The following is an 18,931-nucleotide window of genomic DNA, read 5'->3' as shown; positions in this document are numbered from 1 at the left end:
ATAACACATGTGTTGCTTTTCACAAATGGTACATGGGCATAGAAGCCCTTTGGTACAAATATTTAGCTTGCTTCTTTCAGTGCAAAGCAAAGGCAGCATTGAAGCCAATATACGTTTGCATGGTCATCGTTGCTCCCAGTGTTTACATAAGTCTGCAACCTCCATGCTTGGATCGTCAAGCTGCACTGGCTGGCATGGCATCGTCCACTGGGCTTTTGTAGATCATGCCGATGACAAGCCCCGGGCTGAGTGCTGAGGTGCCTTGCAGCCAACAGCCAACAGCCAACCAACCGCAACCGGTTACCGAGCTTGGACGGTTCGTTGAACGTGGAAGATCATATCACCACCTGAAGAAAGTATATATTCCCGGGCTATTGCCTTCTAGGATTGTACTATGAGCCAATTTGGGGCTTCTGTTTTTTTTCTTGACAATTGCTGTCACCAGACCGGTTCATGCCACTGTTCATCATCATCGTCATGTTGTCTACAGTCAGTGTAGCCACAGTGAGATGACTGAAGCAAGCAGCACCTTGGGTCCCGTGCCTTTTTAGATTATGAGGGCGGCATATTCCGACCCCCTTCCCCTCTCCCCCCTCCAAACTAGAGAGACAAATGACATCTGGGTGACGAAATTGCAATGGCTTGCCTTCACCACTACCGGCCGGCCAGTCCCAGCCAGCTCTTTCCCCAGAGCTGACATCCGTGCTGATTGTTATTGAGGGGAAATCCAACACCAAAGATCGCAATTGAATCTGGCATCGCAACCCATCCTTAGCTTGCCGGACACAGGTTGCCACCTACTTAGGATATTGAATAATTCTCATGCCCACAAGAGGCATTCTTCCGGTCGGTTTTACATAAAAGCTTCGCCGCGGAACCTACCAAGCCATCATGATTATCAAGCCCACCGACCGATACCCCCACCTACAACCCCAGTCGTAGTCACCGAAGCCGAACAACACCAGGCACGCCCCGAACTGAATAAACGACCCGGTTCACTCCCCCAGCTCTGTTACCCCCAGAGTACATTGCATACCTAGCACTAAGATCTCGTCGGATGTTTCCTTCAGACCAAATATACGAACTATCCCGATTGTTTTAGCATAGCCAGGTGTTGCTGTTGCTGCTTGCTTTTTCTACGTGGCCTACTCAACTTGGGTCCGAGTCACTTTCAGAGCTGCGACCCTACCCAGCTTATCCTATCACCCAGCCTCGTCTTACGCAGTCGAGCAGTGCACCATCGCCCTTTGCAGATCAAGACGACGTGCGCATACTTAGTGTGCTGCGCAACCCGCTTACCGACCGACCATTCGAGCACCGAATTCTTATCCAACAGACCCCAGTCGAGATGGAGCCAGTCAACTCAACCTCCGCCGTCGTCGACTCCGCCAAGGAGATGAGCATCTCGCCTCCCACGCAGCCCTCGCGATCTCATTCCTCCTCGAGCGTCCACCGAATGAATAGCCACGGCCATGCCCACCGACACAGTTTGGCCGAGAATCTGCGGGGGCTGCCTCCATCCCCTCGATCGCAGAGACACCCGTCCCTGACCCAAGCCGCTATTCAGGACCTCCTGAACCATCCACCCACCAATAAGGCCCACAACCCCCGATTCGCCGGAAGAGACTGGCGAGATATAGCTGTCGGCGAACTCGCTTCGAACGATGATGTGAAATGGGTGACAATGGATACGAGTGTGGAGGAGGCCACTATGGTATGTATAGAATCGATCACTGCGATAGCCGTTCGACGGGGTGATGAGGTTTTCTAACAAAAGATGAAAGGTGCTACTGAAAAACACCGCAAGCAATGTCGTTCTGATCAAAGAGAACGCGGACTCGACAACACCTATCTCAACATTCGATTGCAACGACCTGAATGCGTACCTACTCGTCGTCGTTGGCTTAGGGAATCCTAGCGAAGAGCTCGTTCCTCTGTTCGACACCCTCGCCAAGAAAGCCCAAGCCCATGAAACCATCCCGCTCCGGGACATCCAGCCACTCTGCCGGAAGGAATCGCTAGTCATGATGCACGGGGACGCCAACCTGGCCAAGGTTATCGAGGTGTTTGGCAGCGGTATCCACCGATTCCTTGTCACAAATAATGCTGGCGAAGTCATTGGCGTTTTGAGCCAGCTGACGCTCGTAGAGTTCTTCTGGAATGAGGGTGTCAACTTCCGCGCTATTGACGAGCTCTACCCTCTAATCCTGAAGGACCTCGGTGTTGGGTCCCAACATATTGTTGCCGTCAGGTAGGTTCCTTTTTATATAGACGGTGCCAAAGTCTTTAGCTGACCACCGTTGGGGGAAACAGCGCCGATAGTCCGTTGGCAGATGCCCTCACGCTCATGAACAACGAGGGCTTGTCAAGTGTAGCGGTGGTAGACAACAAGTCTAACGTCGTGGGCAACATCTCCACCATCGATGTGCGACTGCTCACAAATGCGGCGAGTCTCCCATTGTTGCAGAACACGTGCATGCACTTCGTTTCGGTGATTCTGAACGAGCGCGGCATGGAGCAAGGCAAGGACTCATTTCCCGTGTTCTACGTGAACCCCTACTCGACGCTCGCGCACACCGTTGCGAAGCTGGTTGCCACCAAATCTCACCGGATGTGGGTGGTCGAGTCGGCTTCCCCCTCTCCCTCGGCACCAGCCACGCCGCTACTAAGCCCTCAAGTACACGTGCCGGAGTCAAGAAACAGCTCAGTGTCAGCCATCGGTGCGCAGACCCATTTTCCCTCAGTGCCGACCACCTCTCTTTCCGGACCCAACAACCTATCCGGGCGCCTGACAGGCGTGGTGACGCTGACGGATATCCTTAACCTCTTCGCGCGAACGTCCGGCCTGAACCCCACCGATCCTAGCGAACAGCGCGCTCGGAGACGACGGAGCTCCAGCAGCTCTATTCGACCGTCATTGGATGCCTCGCGTTCAAGCATCGATATACGAAGGTAGTAATGCGGGCTGCCTGGCCACGGTAGAAGAATAGTTTGGGTGCGTAGAGGAGGAACCTCGTTTGCAGCCAAAACCGGGGTATATAATACATAGATACATCTTTACGACTGCGGTGTATTTAAACTTGGGGGGTAAGGGGCCTAATTGCAGCAGTGGCCTTGAGGAAGAGTTATGCAATTGCCGAGCCAGAGACCGAGCTCTTTTGCTCGGCAGTCGAGTTGAAAGGAAATCACCTCCAGAAAGAGGTAGGATCACGATACTTACGAGTCAAGGTTTTATTGGCGTTGAGGCATATGGAGTCGAATAGTTTTTGACATGCGCGGGGGCGTTCTGGAGATCAAGTCCGCGACAAAATTCTCATCTTCCAACTATTCGCAGCGTAACATCTGCCAAAAGACTTCGTGTCTATCAAGTGAAAGAAGTCATTTGCAATATACAAGCACTTTTTGGAATTAGTCACGATTTGGAGTTTACTGTACAAAGAGATTTGATATACTTTTTCATAAGAGAAATTTATGTCACTTAAACATGAAAACTTCGAGTAAGGTCTGTTGGCCCAATGGCAAGGCGTCTGACTACGATCTAGAGTCGCTATCAGGAGATTCTGGGTTCGACCCCCAGGCAGACCTCTCTTTTTTATACTTACCTTTTGGATATAGTTGATCTACAAGTAATGTTGATATATATATTAAATTAAGCTAGGTACTTACTCTGGTCTATATAACTATAGGCAATGAGCAATGTTCGCGAGCCTTTAAAAGCAAGCGTATATATACACTGAAAGCAGCGCTTGAGAAACCTCATTCGTGGCAATGACCTCACCCACCATGCCATCAAGTGGGTCTTCAGAAAGGCCGGCGGAGACAGGTGAGTTCGTTAACATGATGCTTAGTGTGATAGAAAGCCTAGTTTATTAGCTGGCACCGGGTTGAACTTGTTGAGTTCCTTTCAATGCAGTGAATAATAGGTTTCAACCTTCAGTCTATGATAAAAGTCCCGCAGTGGGTAGAGGTGCGCCAAGGGAACAAGAAAGTCGGGGGTATCTAGCCTGTTTCCATAGACTGGCAGGTAATAACTTCCGATTCGTAGTATATGATCGAGGCTAAAAGTAAAGAGTACCTCCTGACTAGGAAATCGGGCTTTGTTGTCAAGACTGTAAGTCACTTTGTATATGTCCAATTGCTACTGGGCTTGAAGACTAAGACCAATAGAAGGAAATCTCACAACGTACGCAGCGTTATATTCCGCTGCTCGACTAGCAAAACACTCAGCACTCATCTGGTACCGCCAACGAGGGCTGAAGCACATTCGGTGCGAGTGTCGCAGCTTACCGGACAGGCAAGCAATGAAATCAGCGGAGGCGGCGGCGCTTACGCCGGTTATGTCAATGCAGGCCGGCAAATCCCTTCAACGGGCAGGAGGAGCAGGTACAGCATCTAAAAGTGACAATGACCTCCTGAAAATCTCTAATTACCTATGTATTGACTGTGTCTTGTAGCATTCCAGGTTGATGTTTACCTGTTTCAACATCCATCGTGATGTCCTGCGGCAAGCCTATGACAACCTGAAACCCGGCGGCTGGATGGAGTACCAAAGCCTGCTGTTCAACATCGACTCTGATGACTGATCCCACCTGGGCACCGGCATCCACAAATGAAGCCACCTGGCCAACATGAGCGCGGCAGCGAAGGCGCGCGTTGTCGAAGTCGCTCGCAAGTACAAAGACTACCTCGCCGAGGCAGGGTTCGTGGACATCGTCGAAGCCAAATACAAGTTCATAGGCAACCCCTGGCCCCGCATCGAGCGCGACAAGAAGCTCGGCATGTACATCGAGATCATCGGCGACGGGCTGGGAGAGTCGGTGAATGTCATCGTGACGCAGGCGCAGAAGGATCTCCGTGATAGGAGCATCCACTTCTAGTGGCCAGTGTAAGTGAGAAGATGATGATAGCCGGAAGCCAAATACGGAATGGAAAGAAAAGACAAAACTGACCTGAACTGTGAGCAGCTGTGTCGTCCATAGCCGCAAGCCGTTTGATCATGAAAGAGTTGCCCAATAGCCCAGTCGCAGACAGTCTCGGTAGACGTCACTGCGTATGTTGGTTTTCGACTACAGAAAATCATAATCATAGAAGCCGCATAGATGCAAATATGATTGGTTGCATTAGAGACGCTATGGAAATGGAGATTGACTGAGGGTTTGGCTTTGGTAATACTGCCCTTGGCCCCGGGACAGAGCTACATAGGCGTCTCGTCGCAAGTCGACTCGTAACTGATTCATGCCCCCCCTTATCAAATCGCTTTATCGAAGCCTAGATACATGTGTTCTAGTCATGTCTTCTCGGCCTTCTTCTTCATCTTCCACTCGATCGGTCCATCATGTCCCTGTATGACCCTTGATCTTGGTCTACCGCCTGTCTCATTACTCTTCCAAATAAGAGGCAAAATGGAGCCAATTGGGTTTGCTCTCGGAATCGCCAGCTTGTTCACTACATGCGTCGACTACTTCGAGCTCGTCCAAAGCGGTCGATATCTCGGCCAAGAGTACCACCTGCTGGAAACCAAGTTCATCAACCAGCGGATTCGCCTCGTGGCATGGGGAAGAGCATGCGGCTTTACGGATCCCAACGGTTATGACAGACAGATAGACGAAAACAAAGAAGTCCGCGATGCCATAGAGACGTCTCTCTTGCACTTAATCGGGCTTTTGAGGGACGGCGACAAGCTAAAGCGCAAGTACGGCCTGCGCGACGCCGACCAAGCTGGAGCCGAGCCCACGCCAAATGTGTCGATACACTCCCTCAACACTTGGCCTTTACTGGGCCAGTCCGCCATGAACGCGCTCGCCCAGAGGCTCGCCAAGGTCCGGGAGAAGACCAAGTCCACCCAGAAGCAAGCCAACATCTGGACCAAGGCCCGCTGGGCCATCATGGACAAAGACAAGTTCGCCGAACTCGTCCAGCACCTGCGGGATCTCATCGAGGACCTCGAGGGGCTCACTGAGGGCCTGCACCTCGAGCACCGGCAGCGCGAGCTCATCCGGCAGGAGGTCGAGTCCATCCGGGAAATCCCTGTACTCGAGTCCATCGAGGAGGCGCGCGTTGGGCGGTTGGACCCGGTGTCTGACGCGGCAAGCCTCCGGCTGTGGAGTGTGCGAGACAGGTTCTCGATTTTATCCCGAAGAGGCCATTTCTCGTTTGCGCAGGGAGCCGCCTCGCGAAGAAGATCTTCGTCGCTCATGGGAGAGGACCCGGGAAGCGACGGCAGCAATGCCATAACTTACTCACGGACCGAGGAACGTTCAGAGATATCCGACGAGGACTGGGAAGCTCTGTCGCGTGTGCACTCGCTTTCGTCTTCACCCTCTCCTGATTCCGATTCTAAGAGGATCACCGCCGCCAATTTCCAAATACTGCATAGAGTGAATTGCGACTTCTGTTCCCCCGCTATTTATCTAGACGTCCCAGATTACAGCACTGAGTGTAGCACCTCCAACCAGTGGATGGTTCTGGATGAGTACCACCCCCTGCACGAACCAAAAACGCTACACCTGTGTGGTAAGAGGCTCATCCGGGAATTGGACACATACCTAGGTCAGAACAGACAGCTTCGCTTCGTCGTCTTTCAAGAATATCAGTGCCGACACGAACTTGACGAACAAGCCACCCGCGTGAATAACACACCCGAGGCTGTATCCAATGGCCAATCAATCTACTTGGTCTCGGAAGAGCTTTGCGCCGCCATGAGATATTTGGCTGCTCGGTTGCCCAGCCTGAAAATGGCCGACTTTATACCACAGGCGGAGCTACAATGGCCATTCTACTGGTTTTACCATTCAAGGAAGATACTAGAGAGCGAAATTTTGGGCCTCCAGGACACGATAATGGCAACATTAGTAAAGGAACTTGTTGGATTTTTGAGTGACGCAACCTCCGAAGAGTACCAAAGGGTAGACGAGCTGCTATCGAGATGTGCTATCACGTGGAATACTATCAAGTACCTCTTTGTAAGCTAGGATGGTTCTGCATATCGTAATAGCGACCAGTACACAATGAGCTAACAATTGAAAGGCGCCTGACGATGTTGTGATCCAGAAACATACCGATAGCATTCAACGCTGCCAAGCATACAGGGTCGTTGACGGACGATGGACTGAGGCAGCTGACGCGGCCGAAATGACCCTCAGGGTATACTACGTGGCCCTCCAAGCCCATTTCGTACTACTCCAGAAAGATTTGACGATCACGATGGGCGCTTTTGATGATCCAGATTCCGAGGTTGCGATCAAGGAACTGCCCGTCTTGCCGTTACGTTACGATCCGCAGATCACCGAAAGAGCGTTAGTAGATAGAAGCAAGAAACTTACAGGCATCTCGGAAGACCAATTTAACTTGCGATATCGCTGGGTATGCTATTCAGGGACAGAAGTGGGCTCTACCATCTGGGTGGTAAGTTGAGATACACATGCCACATGCGTTTGTACGAGCTTTGGTGCTCATGCTGACTCCTTGCTACAATATTAGGATAATCTTCGTTCGATCATCGACCCCAGTTTATATTGGCAGCATCATGGTCAAAACAATGAACATAACCCAGACAGTCAGCTACAGCTGCTGTCTAAACGACAACATCACAACATCCATAAGGGTTGCCCAAGAATCCCGGAGGTACTGACTTCGCGCGATCTGCCGCTCCTGCAGCCCACCGTGTACGGTTTCGATCTGCAGACGCACGAATGGCGACATCTCTACGTTGCGAACCTCCGGGAGGTGGAGTGGAATAATAATGCCTTTGACAGTCTCATCCTCGACACGAAGGAGAAGGAGCTGCTCCTGGGCTCGGTCCAAAGTGCATCATCAGAATTAGTGACAGCAACAACCACCTTACAGAAAACCGGCCAAGAAAGACCAGAAAATGAGGGATCGCCCCAGATGAAAACACTATCGGCTGGCGATGGCCGAGGAGGATCTGTGTACTTGTTCCACGGTGGGGCGGGCACAGGCAAATCTTTCGCGACCAGCTGCATCTCCGAGCGCACGCGGAAGCCGCTTTACCACATGACGCCCTTCGCGACGGGGGTATCGGCAGAGGCCGTGCAGCACAACATGGAGGCGGCACTCGCCCTTGCCCAACGATGGGACTGTATTCTCGTGCTCGAGGATGCCGACGCCACGGCCGGCGGCGGCGGCGGCGGCAGCGGGAATCGGACAGCAGGCAGTTATATGCAGCACGAGGTTCCACGCCGCGCCATGACCATGGCCCTGGTGAAGCTTCTCGGCAGCTTTGGGGGCATCGTGGTCCTTGAATCGTCCCGCGTCGGCATCCTCGACGACGCCCTCTTCTCTCGCGTCCATCTCGCCGTCTACTTCCCCGCGCTCGATGCTGAGGGCCGTCGGAGGATCTGGCACGACGCATTGGCCGTCGCCTCGCGTAGGAGCGACATGGACGGCCACCATGAATACATGGGAAAGGCAGCGGGGGCAGCGGAAGCATTGCCAGCCTCTATGGTAGAACCGTACCTGCTGTCTCCCGAGGCAGAACAGAAGCTCGCGATCGTCGATCTCAACGGCCGCGAAATCCGCAATGTTGTCGCGCAAGCGCTGCGCATCGCACGGTTCCGCGGGGAGATGCTACATATGGAGCTTGTCGAATCGGTCCTACGACAGGCGGTCAAGCTGCAGGAGTACCGAGCGAGCCTTCATGAAAAGCAGGCTCCGGCGTCTTACGAGGACTTGAGAGATAGCAATAGCAAGGCGCTTGAAAGAGGCCGGAAGACATGGCGACAAGAGAGTCTCCTCCCACCTCTGCAAGAATTGCCGCGACGACAGTGAGTCCCAGGGTAATCATGACTTTTGACATTTGGAACCTGCTTTGACAAAAGGGATAGGGCTAAGTAAGTGGCATTAACAGGGCGAGTAGGTCGCAATAATGTCTGGTTTTCATGGTCTACTAGGTTTTGCAATTTATCTTCTACGTTTGTAAATTATCTCCGCAAGAAAGGAGGTGCTGCCAGCTTTTGCTAATTGAACTTCACATTAGATACCAAGTAGGCTTCCCTATTTAATCTGAGACCCCATCCAAGCAAATACGGATAGGTCAATGATTGAATGAAGGACGACCGTTTGTAGCACATATCGCTACTGTTACGTAACTACTCATAATGTAGTCAGTTGACTGTCTGTTGGAATAACACTTGCACTCGGCCAGGCTATGTCTGAAGACTTGGTCTGGTTCACTATATAATGTCTTTTCGAAAGCCTTCGCCCTCAATTCCCCCAAATCCTCCTTTCAGGCTGGGAAATTTTCCGTCTTGGGTCATTCACTGGCTGACTGGTGCCCCCCAGCCACTCATTCTGTATGCGTACGCGGCCGGCCACCGAACCACCCAGAGCTTAACAGCACAGCATATAACCGCAGATTTGTTTTCATGTTCCAAGGAAATCCACTGATTTCACTTCTGGTTGCAGCAATACCGTTATCATCCAACAGTACGGCGTATATTGGTGTCCATCAGGGGAGGCTGGGAGCCAGTCAGACTAGGCAGCATTAGTACAAGAAGCCAAGCCCATCGTCTCTCAATCGCGACTAAAAATAGGAATTGCACTTTCATGACGGGAGTTGCTTGTTCAAATAACATTCAGCCAGTTCACACCGACAGTCAATATCCGAGTGCATGCCCACCTGGTGTGCAATGAAAAGCGGCGATGACAATCAGTCCTGCAAATAGCGAAGCACCAAATGGATCCGATTTTAGAAATCAAATGCCGTATGCTAATATTTGACGGCTTCTGCCTATGTTTTTTAATGTATATCTACGCAATGAAGTGCTGGACCCCATCAGCATCATGGGCCAGAACCGAGATGAGACAGGAGGCGGCTGGTCGTCGCGCCGATGAGCGCCCGCATACACATATCGATGCCGTGATGCATGGGGTACAGGCAAGATGTCTAGAAATAACCACCGTAAACTATTTACTGCAAGATCGTCCTTGGCCAGGCTAGCCTCCATGTGCTTGTGGTGGCAAGATATATTGATTGGTTACGCGGAAAAGGGGCTGTAGTAGAGACACGCAGGAGAACCGAATCAATATCAAGTCATTAGATACACCGGAGCGTTCAATTATACGGATGCATGTAGATCTTCGTTTTAGGCGTTTTCTAGTTGTGCCTCGCCCGAAGACTAGGTGACTCGTACACGCATAGTCACTGGGCGCGGTAGGATTCCTGAGTGCTAACACAAGCAAGTCCCTTGATTGAGACCCAGCCTGCGCTCAGCAGTTTCGATGATGAGAGCATCGCAATAAAAGTCCTTGATGAGCTCCAAGGCGTCCTCGGAGACATGTCCACGTCCTGAGGTCCATGATCGACCAAACCCACCTACACCAAGTTTACGGATCCACGATCGCTACATTACCGGCCCTTGGAAAGAGATCGCCAAATTCATTCCTATATTTAAAGCAAGATGCCTTCCGTGTCTTACTCGTGGAGATCAGGCTACTGTTACCGCGCAAAAGCGGTATCTACATGGCTCGGACCCCAAACAGAGCAATGAGCTACACCCAAAGACGTATAAGGTGGTGACCTGGCTTCGAGTCCTGTTGGTTCTCATCACAGTTGAAACCGGCAATGGCGGCAAAGAAGGTAATTTACTGACGACTATTTGTATTAGGCTCGAGTTTACGCAGTTGGACCGTTGAACTTCCTGGTGGAGAAGCTCGTTGGCATGTCACAGTACCTACACACCATAGCGGAACGATTTAACGAGCCCTAGAGCCGCGGTACGATCCAAGAGGGACACCGCCATTGGCTTTTCAACACCAAGTTAGCTCGAAATAATGAGGGGAGCATACCTGACAGCTTATCAACTTCGTCTGCCGTGTGGTGTGGACCCCTTGCGACTGCAGGATGATCCAGCCTGGTGGATACCCGTGATATCCATTCTTGCCCAAGGATATTACTACAGTGTTTCTGGATTACAGCTGCCTATGAATGTATCTCTTGTTGCCTCGAAGTAGTAATGGCATGGCCTAGATCTGGCAGGGGGTCATCTTGCAGGCGAGATGAGTAACCGCCAGCTAACCCCCCGCGATGACTCTGCCAGGGTCTCTTATCGGAAGGATGGGAGCTACCTGCATATCGGCAATAGCATTCACTTATAGAAAAGCGAATTGGTGCTTTTACGACTTTAGATTGCGAATTGGGGCGGAGCAAGCTCCAGTCCGAGCTGCCAGTGGCCAACGGCCGAGTTAGACTTCGTGGGAGGTGCCTGGATGTGTGTGAGATCTGCTCCACGAGTCGAGCCATTTCCAGATCACGCAGCCACGTCTTCTTCCCCCTCGCAAGACTGTGTCCTCCTCTTACACGTCATACATGGCTGTTGCGCATGCAAGTCGGTGACGCGCCAAAAGGAAAATTGTAGCCCGTATGTAGTCTGCCACTCCCTCGTCGTAAGATCGTCCACGTAGGAGAGGGGAAGGGGAGAGAATGTAGTCCCTGCACACAAGTAGAGTAGCCACGGGGTCTTATCAGAGCGGTCTGAGCAGACGGACATCGTTCTATTTATAGAGGAAGAACGACTAGCTCGCTTTGACTTACTAAAACTACTGGTGTACCAACCAAGGTCTGTAGGCACTTCTCACAATGGCTACATATGTCGTGACGAAGAACTCACACTTACTCGGTGACATGAATGGAAGAGCTAACCCGCGAAATTGCCATTGGAATGTCTTAGACATCTACAGGACTTCATCACGCATATAGTGCTGACGGGACTGTGGCGTTTGTATCATAGCTGCTCGGCTGCTGGCCGTTTGTGTGTGTTTGCACAGCCTACCTAATCTTCCCATGGGAATACGCGCAGAATCCCCGAAACGGCCGGACCCTTACGGGGCCTCTTACGAATATTGTGCCAATCAATGCATGAGAAAGAGACTTTGTGAACAATCTACACGACTATTCACAGTCGGCAAGAAGTACGTGGTGGGACCGAATTGGGATAAGGCAGATGCACTCCCTTGAGTCATGATCTTCTATATCAAGATTGCTCCGAAAGCGCTGATAGCGAAGGCGCCTTCGGCTTCGAAATAGCTCAAGCACCAGTAGCGGTGGCATCATCTGCCCTTTCTCTTGAGGCCTCTCCTCCGTTATGTGAGCCGTGATAGTGATGAGTAACTGCCACCGGCGAGGCTAACATGGCTATTTCCGAATAGCTCGTCTGAATGGTTGCCTACGAGGAGGAGGTAGGCGGCAGCGTTTTCGTAGTAGATAAGTACCTAGCTACACTTTTCAACGTATGCGAATAGAAGCATTGCCTGTTAATTGCGATGCTGACGTGGGGTGAGTGATGAGTGAGGGAGAGTGAGGAAGAAACGACGGTGTTGTCGATCATACGCTGATCTCCAATTGCAGTGGCCTATCCCTGATCTGTCCCTCCCCTGCTAAAAATAGACTGGCCTTGTGTGCGGGGAGTCGTCCCACGAGTGGATTGGGGATTTGCAGCATCTGTACTTGTCAGCACACTAAAACGAAACAAATCAACCCAGTAGGAAACGAAATAATGGCACTGCCTAACTTGATGTGAGGGCGCTGGAAGGCTGGGTAACATTACTTGCTATTTCTCCATTATTACCTACGTGTCATTCCATTCGTCTACCGTCTGACTTGACACTGCTTGCCTCTCACGTCTAATTCCAACGTCCGGATATGGCAGCGGCAAGGATGGCACAGCCTTGTGACAATCTGCCAGGCATGCATATTTAATCTTAGGGGTGGCGAGGGGGCGGTTGAGCCGCAAGCAGTTTGATGGGTAGGAATCTACCATCCCCTCGATAGTCACATCCCGGAAAAGAGTTACATGCGTACATACATAGACGTACGTAGCTATCTAGTCCGCATTCCCGCCTCGCTGAAACGTAACATCCAACTTCGACAGCGGCCCTGCCCTCCGTCTATGACGAGGGTCCAAACCCTGTCAAACGGTTTCCTTGGCGTTTGATGGCTTCGCCGAGCCGGCCGGAGTAATATGAGATGAGCATGCGCCGAGAGACGGCACAGCTCCATCCAGTAAAGCGCTGGCGGGAATTCGCGCGCGCGCTAGACAGACAAGGGGCCCGGCCGCCTACCGCCTTCGATTCCAGAAGAAGTGCACTGTTGTCTTTTCCCTCTCCAACCATGTCCGGCCCCTATTTCGATGAATTATGGTTCTGTCTGGTATGATGATTTTGCGACCCAGGGTTTCTCTTCTCGCAAAGACGAACAGGGCACAAGAAGTCGTCATCTGTAGATTCCCCATGCCTCATTTGGCAAGTTTGGCCGGCAGTAGCTGAGACTAGCTTGCTCCTTTGCTAAAGGGCCGACCGAGGAGGACCGGGCACTGAACCGGGGGAGGGCGGGAGAAAACAAGAAACTTGACACATCCGAAATTCGCGGCACCCCGACCTGGCTTTGCCGAGGAGTCTTCGGCGCCTTTTCGGCATCTCCCCCCTTTCCCCTGTGCGCGTACGTAACCCTTGTGTTCCTGGTGACCATCGTAATTGAATCTATTCAAATCCCGAATACTTCAAACTCCTGGGTATCATAACGTGTCCATCGATCGTGCTAGGAAACAGCCAGACGGAAGAAGCGAGTTGACCAACTTACATGTGTCTGGAGGAGATGAAGATGACAAGCCTCGTTACAGATAGTAAGAGGTGACAGGAGAGCATTGTGTTTGTAACGAAACAGATGTTGAAACAATAGGGACGGAGTGCTGGGTGATAGGGGCAGAAATAGGGGTCACGTACGTACACCAATACGCCTAGTTTGCCGCCATGACGCTGCAGAAACCATTTGATGAAACGAGACGTGAGGGTGGTACGGAACTTGAGGTATCCAAGTACACAGGTGAATTCATGGGAGGTAAGCCACCAACTCTTCGGCGAGGTAGAAAAGTCTGGGGTAAAAGCTTCACGTCGTCCGTCGCTTCTTTCTAGGAAGGGTAGCGTAGCCGAAGCTAGCTAGCTGTATGGCGAGGGGGGGCCTGCGAGCTGAAAAGAAGCAAAGATAGCCCCTCCTCCCCGCGGGGCGAAAATTAAAAGAAATATTCAAGTGCTGAGGAACCCAGTTAGGACCGCTCTCATTCGGTGATGTTAGTTCTTAGACAGGCCATGATTTTAAAGTGTACAACACCGAATCGGTAAACTGAACTCAAAGAAAAAGAAACATGATACGGGGTTATGCCCCCGGTGCATGCATTAGCAGCCAGTACTATACAGCCTTGACGTGATTGGCCAATGGGCTCACTTCCATGGGTTCTCTCGCTATCGTTTGGCCGGGGGATAATACTCGCTGCAGTGCTCGCTGGGCTGTGTACTTGGGCTGTTGGTGCCCCGGCAGCTTTCGGCAGTGGATTGGTGGTAATGCATCATTATCGCCCATCCGATCAAATCAAATGCATGTGCTTTTCCTTCTTGTGTCACACCAGCACGCCAGATCGTGGCGATGCCAGTACTCATGGCAGCAGGCCAAAGTCAAGATGGACCCCTACTTTTTATGTACGTAAAATTGCCATAGGTGAGGGGAATGCAAACATACGAAACCCCCCTGGGAGGTCGCAGCGTCCAACACCGCCCACCCTGGTTTCGTCTAGCACGTATTGTAGTTCCCGTATGCAAGTAGGTTTGGTATCTTGTATGCAGGGTTACGGGGTGGAAAAAGTGCACTTTTGCTGTTGTGTGCCAAGCAATAGTGGCTGTGTATCTGCATGTGTTCACATGAACCAATACTGCTGCAGTGTCAAACGGCCACCGTCTTTCCTAGCGAATCGTGGAGAAAAGACTCGCTGCTGTTATCAGTCCGTGTCAGCTGACGGCATCTGCATCTCGCAGCAGCTAGGCATTCAGGCGTTTATCTCATTGCTTGCCAGCACGCACGAAACCGAACAGCAAACAAGCGAGTAGCGGGATGGCTGACCTGATCTGCAGCAGCCGCCCCGCCGGCCTCTCTACCCGCGAACTCAATCGGCCAGCAACCGCCGGCCGGTCATGCAGCAAGGGGGGGCCGATATGTGGGTTGGGTGGACAAGAAAACTTTCCATATTTAGCAGTGGCAAGATGGGGTTTGCTGATCGAATGCGGGCTCGCGCATACATATCACACGGCCGCTGATCGCCGCTCTGCCACATGTTGTGCACACACACAAAAAGTGAACAGGTCTCGCAGTAGAACGAGTAGTCAAGGGAGAAGAAAAAGAAGGAGGGGGTTATAGAATGTGAAGCACACGAGTAGTAGTGCTCCTGTCAACAGCAACTGCCTTTGATATTAGCCCAAAATATTCCTCCTATGTAGGATATTGCCTTCTAAATGCCATTCGCCCCAATGCCCAACTCCCAACTCCCAAACAATGTTATTGAACAAGTCGTGCTCGCAGTACCGCAAGGCACTCAAGTACATCGCTCCACGTATGCGTGTGAGCGAATGTGTAAAGTAGATATTCCGAGATAGTGGCATTCTGTCTGTTTGGTTTCGCAGCCCGAAAGGGTCCGACCCGGACTTGACTGATTCACTCTCGTCGTTTTGGATTCCATGGGTATATGTATGTCTCTTGTTCGTTATCATGACCGTTTAAATAAATGTACAAATCAACGACCAAAGAACAACTCCTCCGACCTCGTCGTGAGTGTCCTGTGTAAGGGTCGGTATTGCTGTGGCGACGCAGAAAGAGTAGAAATAGGGGAAACGATATCGTTCATTGACTCGGCCGACGTCCCGATCGTTCCGTTTCCATTGTAGGCGAATGGCCGTTCGTAGTTGCCGGCGGCGGGAGATACCGGGGCATACCAGCCCTCGGGCGGCGGCATGATGCCAGACATGGGTTCGGCGGCGGAGAGGAGTTGCGCATCCGCCATGCTGAGACGATGTGGCTCCTCCTGGTCTCTCGAAAGCCGCGGCACGGGCTCTCGCGGGCCCTGGTACCACCACTGGCTCTCGAAGCCGTTGTCGACCGTCATCATGGCCGCCGACAGTGACTCGAGTTCCATGGCCTTGGCCGGGTCCTCCCGCCCGCGAGCGCCGAGAGCTCCTCTCTACGGGTGAGAGTTGGTTTGCGTATGTTGACTCGCCGGGATCCTCCTCGGGCCCATGGGGATCTATCGGCCAGGCAAAGGCAGACCAAGGCAGGCCATCCTCCCCGAGTCGGAACCGACCAGGTGCCTCAGGTAAGGGTTTCCAGATGCGTGGCTCTTCTTGCGGCCGGTTCTGCCGGGTATGTGACGTATGTACTGCTGTTGATGTCTCTGTCGCCTGTGGTGGGGGAATAAGGATGCGCCGGGCGTGGCATCCCATGGGCTGTCACTGAATGGCGGCGGTGCCGAGCTTCCCCGTCCATGTGATAACCCTCTTGATTCACTTCGCGACTCCCGCCGCCGATTCCCCTGGCCCTCAGGCACGGTCTCTTGTGATTGCTCCAACGAGTCTCTGGCCCATTCCCATTCCGGCTCCCGGTCCTGCTGGTGTGCTGATGTGTTGTTATTATATAGGACTGGCTGCAAGTGGTTTTGTGGTTGTTGACGTGATTGCTGTGGTTGTTCGTGTTGCTGGTGCTGTTGATAATGTTGGCGTGCCTGATGACGGTGTTCCCCAATTTCCCTTTGCCATTGTTCCTGGTGCTGTAGGGAAGCTAGGTAGTTGGTGTTAGTGGGCGGCAGTTGGCGGGGGAAGGCACCACGGTCTCGAGCGTCCCGCAGGTTGCGCGACGTATAAGTGACGGCGTGTGTCCTTGGGGTATGGCGCTGGGACCATGAAACACCGAATTCGAGGTGGACGAATATCTGCGGTTTAGCCATATGGCTACGCTCACTCGGCAAACTCCTTCCAGGGCTCATGGCTTCTTCTATCGGGTCTGTCTTGATCATAATGATCGGAGGGGAAGAGGGAGGAAAAGAAGGGGGGGGAGAAGGGGTTAGATGTAACCTAGTGGTCGCACCTGGAAATAATGCAAGGGCTTAGTGTGTTGTGAATCTGGGCGGGCTAATGCTGTGCCTAGTGCTTAAGCTGGTTGCCACTTAGGGCGGGCCAGTCGATGGATAAAGTATGTATGATGGCTGACGGCACTCTTGCGCATACGGAAAATACGGCAGCCAGAAGACCCAATGAGATCTTGCTCGGGTCGGGAAATTGGGTAGCAAATAGTACAGAAGGACAGTATGTAAAAATAAAATATCAATCAAAAGTGAAAGTACTGCAGTCCGATCAGATGACAGTGCCGTCCGTAGCGCGATTTGGGATTCTCCGGTGGGCGGGCGTTGTTTAAGGCGAGTTACACTACACATATGTATGTGTATGTTAGTGGTGGTGCTGCTGTTTATTAGGCCCGGTCCCAGTGCGTGTAGCGTGTCGGTCTGTGGTGAGCGTAACACCAAAACAGCAAGCACACCGCCGCTAATCTTCCTTCCTTTGGAGCCGTTGCGGCTTGGGCAGTGATTTCGCTTTACTCCGTGTTTTCTCCCATGTAAATATAGAAATAGGATTGAATGGTTTTGGGAGCGTAATTGAGACTTGTTCCGCCAAGACGCCGAAACGGCCACACGCAGAGTTGCAAAAGTAGGTTGGGGATTGACAAGTTGGGTTTGGTAAAGCCGTCCTGTCTTTGCTAAAGGACTATCTTGGTGAGGGGTGAAAGAAGGTTGGAAAGCAGCGAGATAGATAGATGTGTTGCAGTCTGCTGAAGATATTGCTTTTATTTTTGTCGCCGCAGACCACGCGCGCCTGCCTTGCATGCAACGCAATAGACAAACAGTGTTAGTGTTGAGCTCAAAGCCGTTTTCCCCCCTTACGTCGGCTCCTTGGAAGGCTCCTTGGAAGCAGGGACCCTGGAAAGTCTCTCAAGCTATTGAGCGTATCGAGCCCAACCAAAGAAACGACTGTACCTCAATCCTACATCTGGTGGGAGGCATGCGAGATGCCAAACAAGGCTTGGCCAGAGGGGGAAGTCAGTAGCGTGAGGATGGGATTCCTTGGAGGCTGAATGACTTGGCTGTGTCCTTAATGCTCTCAGACGTGAGGCGTAAATGTCGGTCGCTCCACGAAACGACAATGTCACAGCACTGCGAATATGTACGTGCAGCATTTCCTTATCCGGTCTCTGATATGTTGTGCCATTGCATGATGATCGAGTCTTCCGCTCCTTGTCGTTTTCTCGCGAGGAACGCAACTCTCTATCTTGACCAACAACAATGGTAAATGTCCCATAACTATCAGCAAACATACCGAACAACAAATCTACCCCATTAGGCTAATGGTTTCCTTGCCTGATTATCGTGGACTGTCCAGCTTGCCTAGAGCCTTGGAATGAATTTGGGGCTTCCAGAAAAGGAGGACAATCCCAGGAGTCCGGGCCCTTAGCAGTCAAAAAGTGGAGTGCCAACTGATTTGACATGCCTAGCACGGCCAAAAATAGAAAAGAGCAGCGTCCGTTAAGACTACCTACGGCCTGCTAACCAAGTCACGTTTGTTTTGTTTACTACACCACAAATCCCAGCGTGCGTCATGTCCGTATAGACGCCAGCAATCATCAATTCTGGACGCTCGGCGGAGGCTTCCTCACTACCCGGGACAAAGTCTGGTGGCTTTCTGGATTAGAGAGACGGTGGTTCGGCCCCGACGGTTGGGGCCATCAAATCTCGTTCCACCCCCAGCTCGCTTTCGGTCCTCGAAGCTCAAAAGCTAGGTACGTCACTTATCCGCTCTTCCTGTCAACTAGGGCAATATAGACCTTGGCTGCTTGGAATAGGAGTCTCCTGAAGGCATAGGAGCCGTGCTGATTGGCTTTTAGCTTCAACACTTTGTCCACTTTATTTCCATCCAGATCTGAATTCAAGCTCGGCGCATCATGAGATTCGGCTTATCAGCATAAAACAAACGTGAAGAATGGTATTCCATCTTCAGTTTGCTCAGCTCCAGGATCGCCAAGGCATGCTCAGCATAGTGGGCCCTTTCGGCA

General features: G+C 51.9%; 4 protein-coding genes across 4 annotated transcripts; 3 read left to right on the top strand and 1 right to left on the bottom strand.

Annotated features, from left to right (window-relative positions):
* Positions 1–1,348: 1,348 nt before the first annotated feature.
* On the top strand, positions 1,349–2,956 carry PG998_006111 (uncharacterized protein; the record flags this gene model as incomplete). The annotated part of the gene is made up of 3 exons (XM_066872929.1): positions 1,349–1,714; positions 1,785–2,251; positions 2,314–2,956. The coding sequence occupies 3 exons, from the start codon at positions 1,349–1,351 to the stop codon at positions 2,954–2,956; spliced, it is 1,476 nt and encodes a 491-aa protein (XP_066733026.1).
* Positions 2,957–4,628: 1,672 nt separating this feature from the next.
* Positions 4,629–4,877, top strand: PG998_006110 (uncharacterized protein; the record flags this gene model as incomplete). Its single annotated transcript, XM_066872928.1, has 1 exon — positions 4,629–4,877. One exon carries the CDS (start codon positions 4,629–4,631, stop codon positions 4,875–4,877), a length of 249 nt encoding a protein of 82 aa, XP_066733025.1.
* A 525-nt stretch (positions 4,878–5,402) lies between these two features.
* On the top strand, positions 5,403–8,787 carry PG998_006109 (P-loop containing nucleoside triphosphate hydrolase protein; the record flags this gene model as incomplete). The annotated part of the gene is made up of 3 exons (XM_066872927.1): positions 5,403–6,962; positions 7,027–7,404; positions 7,480–8,787. 3 exons carry the CDS (start codon positions 5,403–5,405, stop codon positions 8,785–8,787), a joined length of 3,246 nt encoding a protein of 1,081 aa, XP_066733024.1.
* A 6,785-nt stretch (positions 8,788–15,572) lies between these two features.
* Positions 15,573–16,844, bottom strand: PG998_006108 (uncharacterized protein; the record flags this gene model as incomplete). Its single annotated transcript, XM_066872926.1, has 2 exons — positions 15,573–16,016; positions 16,137–16,844. The coding sequence occupies 2 exons, from the start codon at positions 16,842–16,844 to the stop codon at positions 15,573–15,575; spliced, it is 1,152 nt and encodes a 383-aa protein (XP_066733023.1).
* Between the last annotated feature and the right edge of the window lie 2,087 nt (positions 16,845–18,931).

This window comes from Apiospora kogelbergensis (genome assembly GCF_038363985.1).
Source record: "Apiospora kogelbergensis strain CBS 113332 chromosome Unknown utg000003l_segment0_segment0, whole genome shotgun sequence".
Taxonomy (NCBI): domain Eukaryota; kingdom Fungi; phylum Ascomycota; class Sordariomycetes; order Amphisphaeriales; family Apiosporaceae; genus Apiospora; species Apiospora kogelbergensis.
This window is presented reverse-complemented; position numbering and strand designations above follow the sequence as displayed.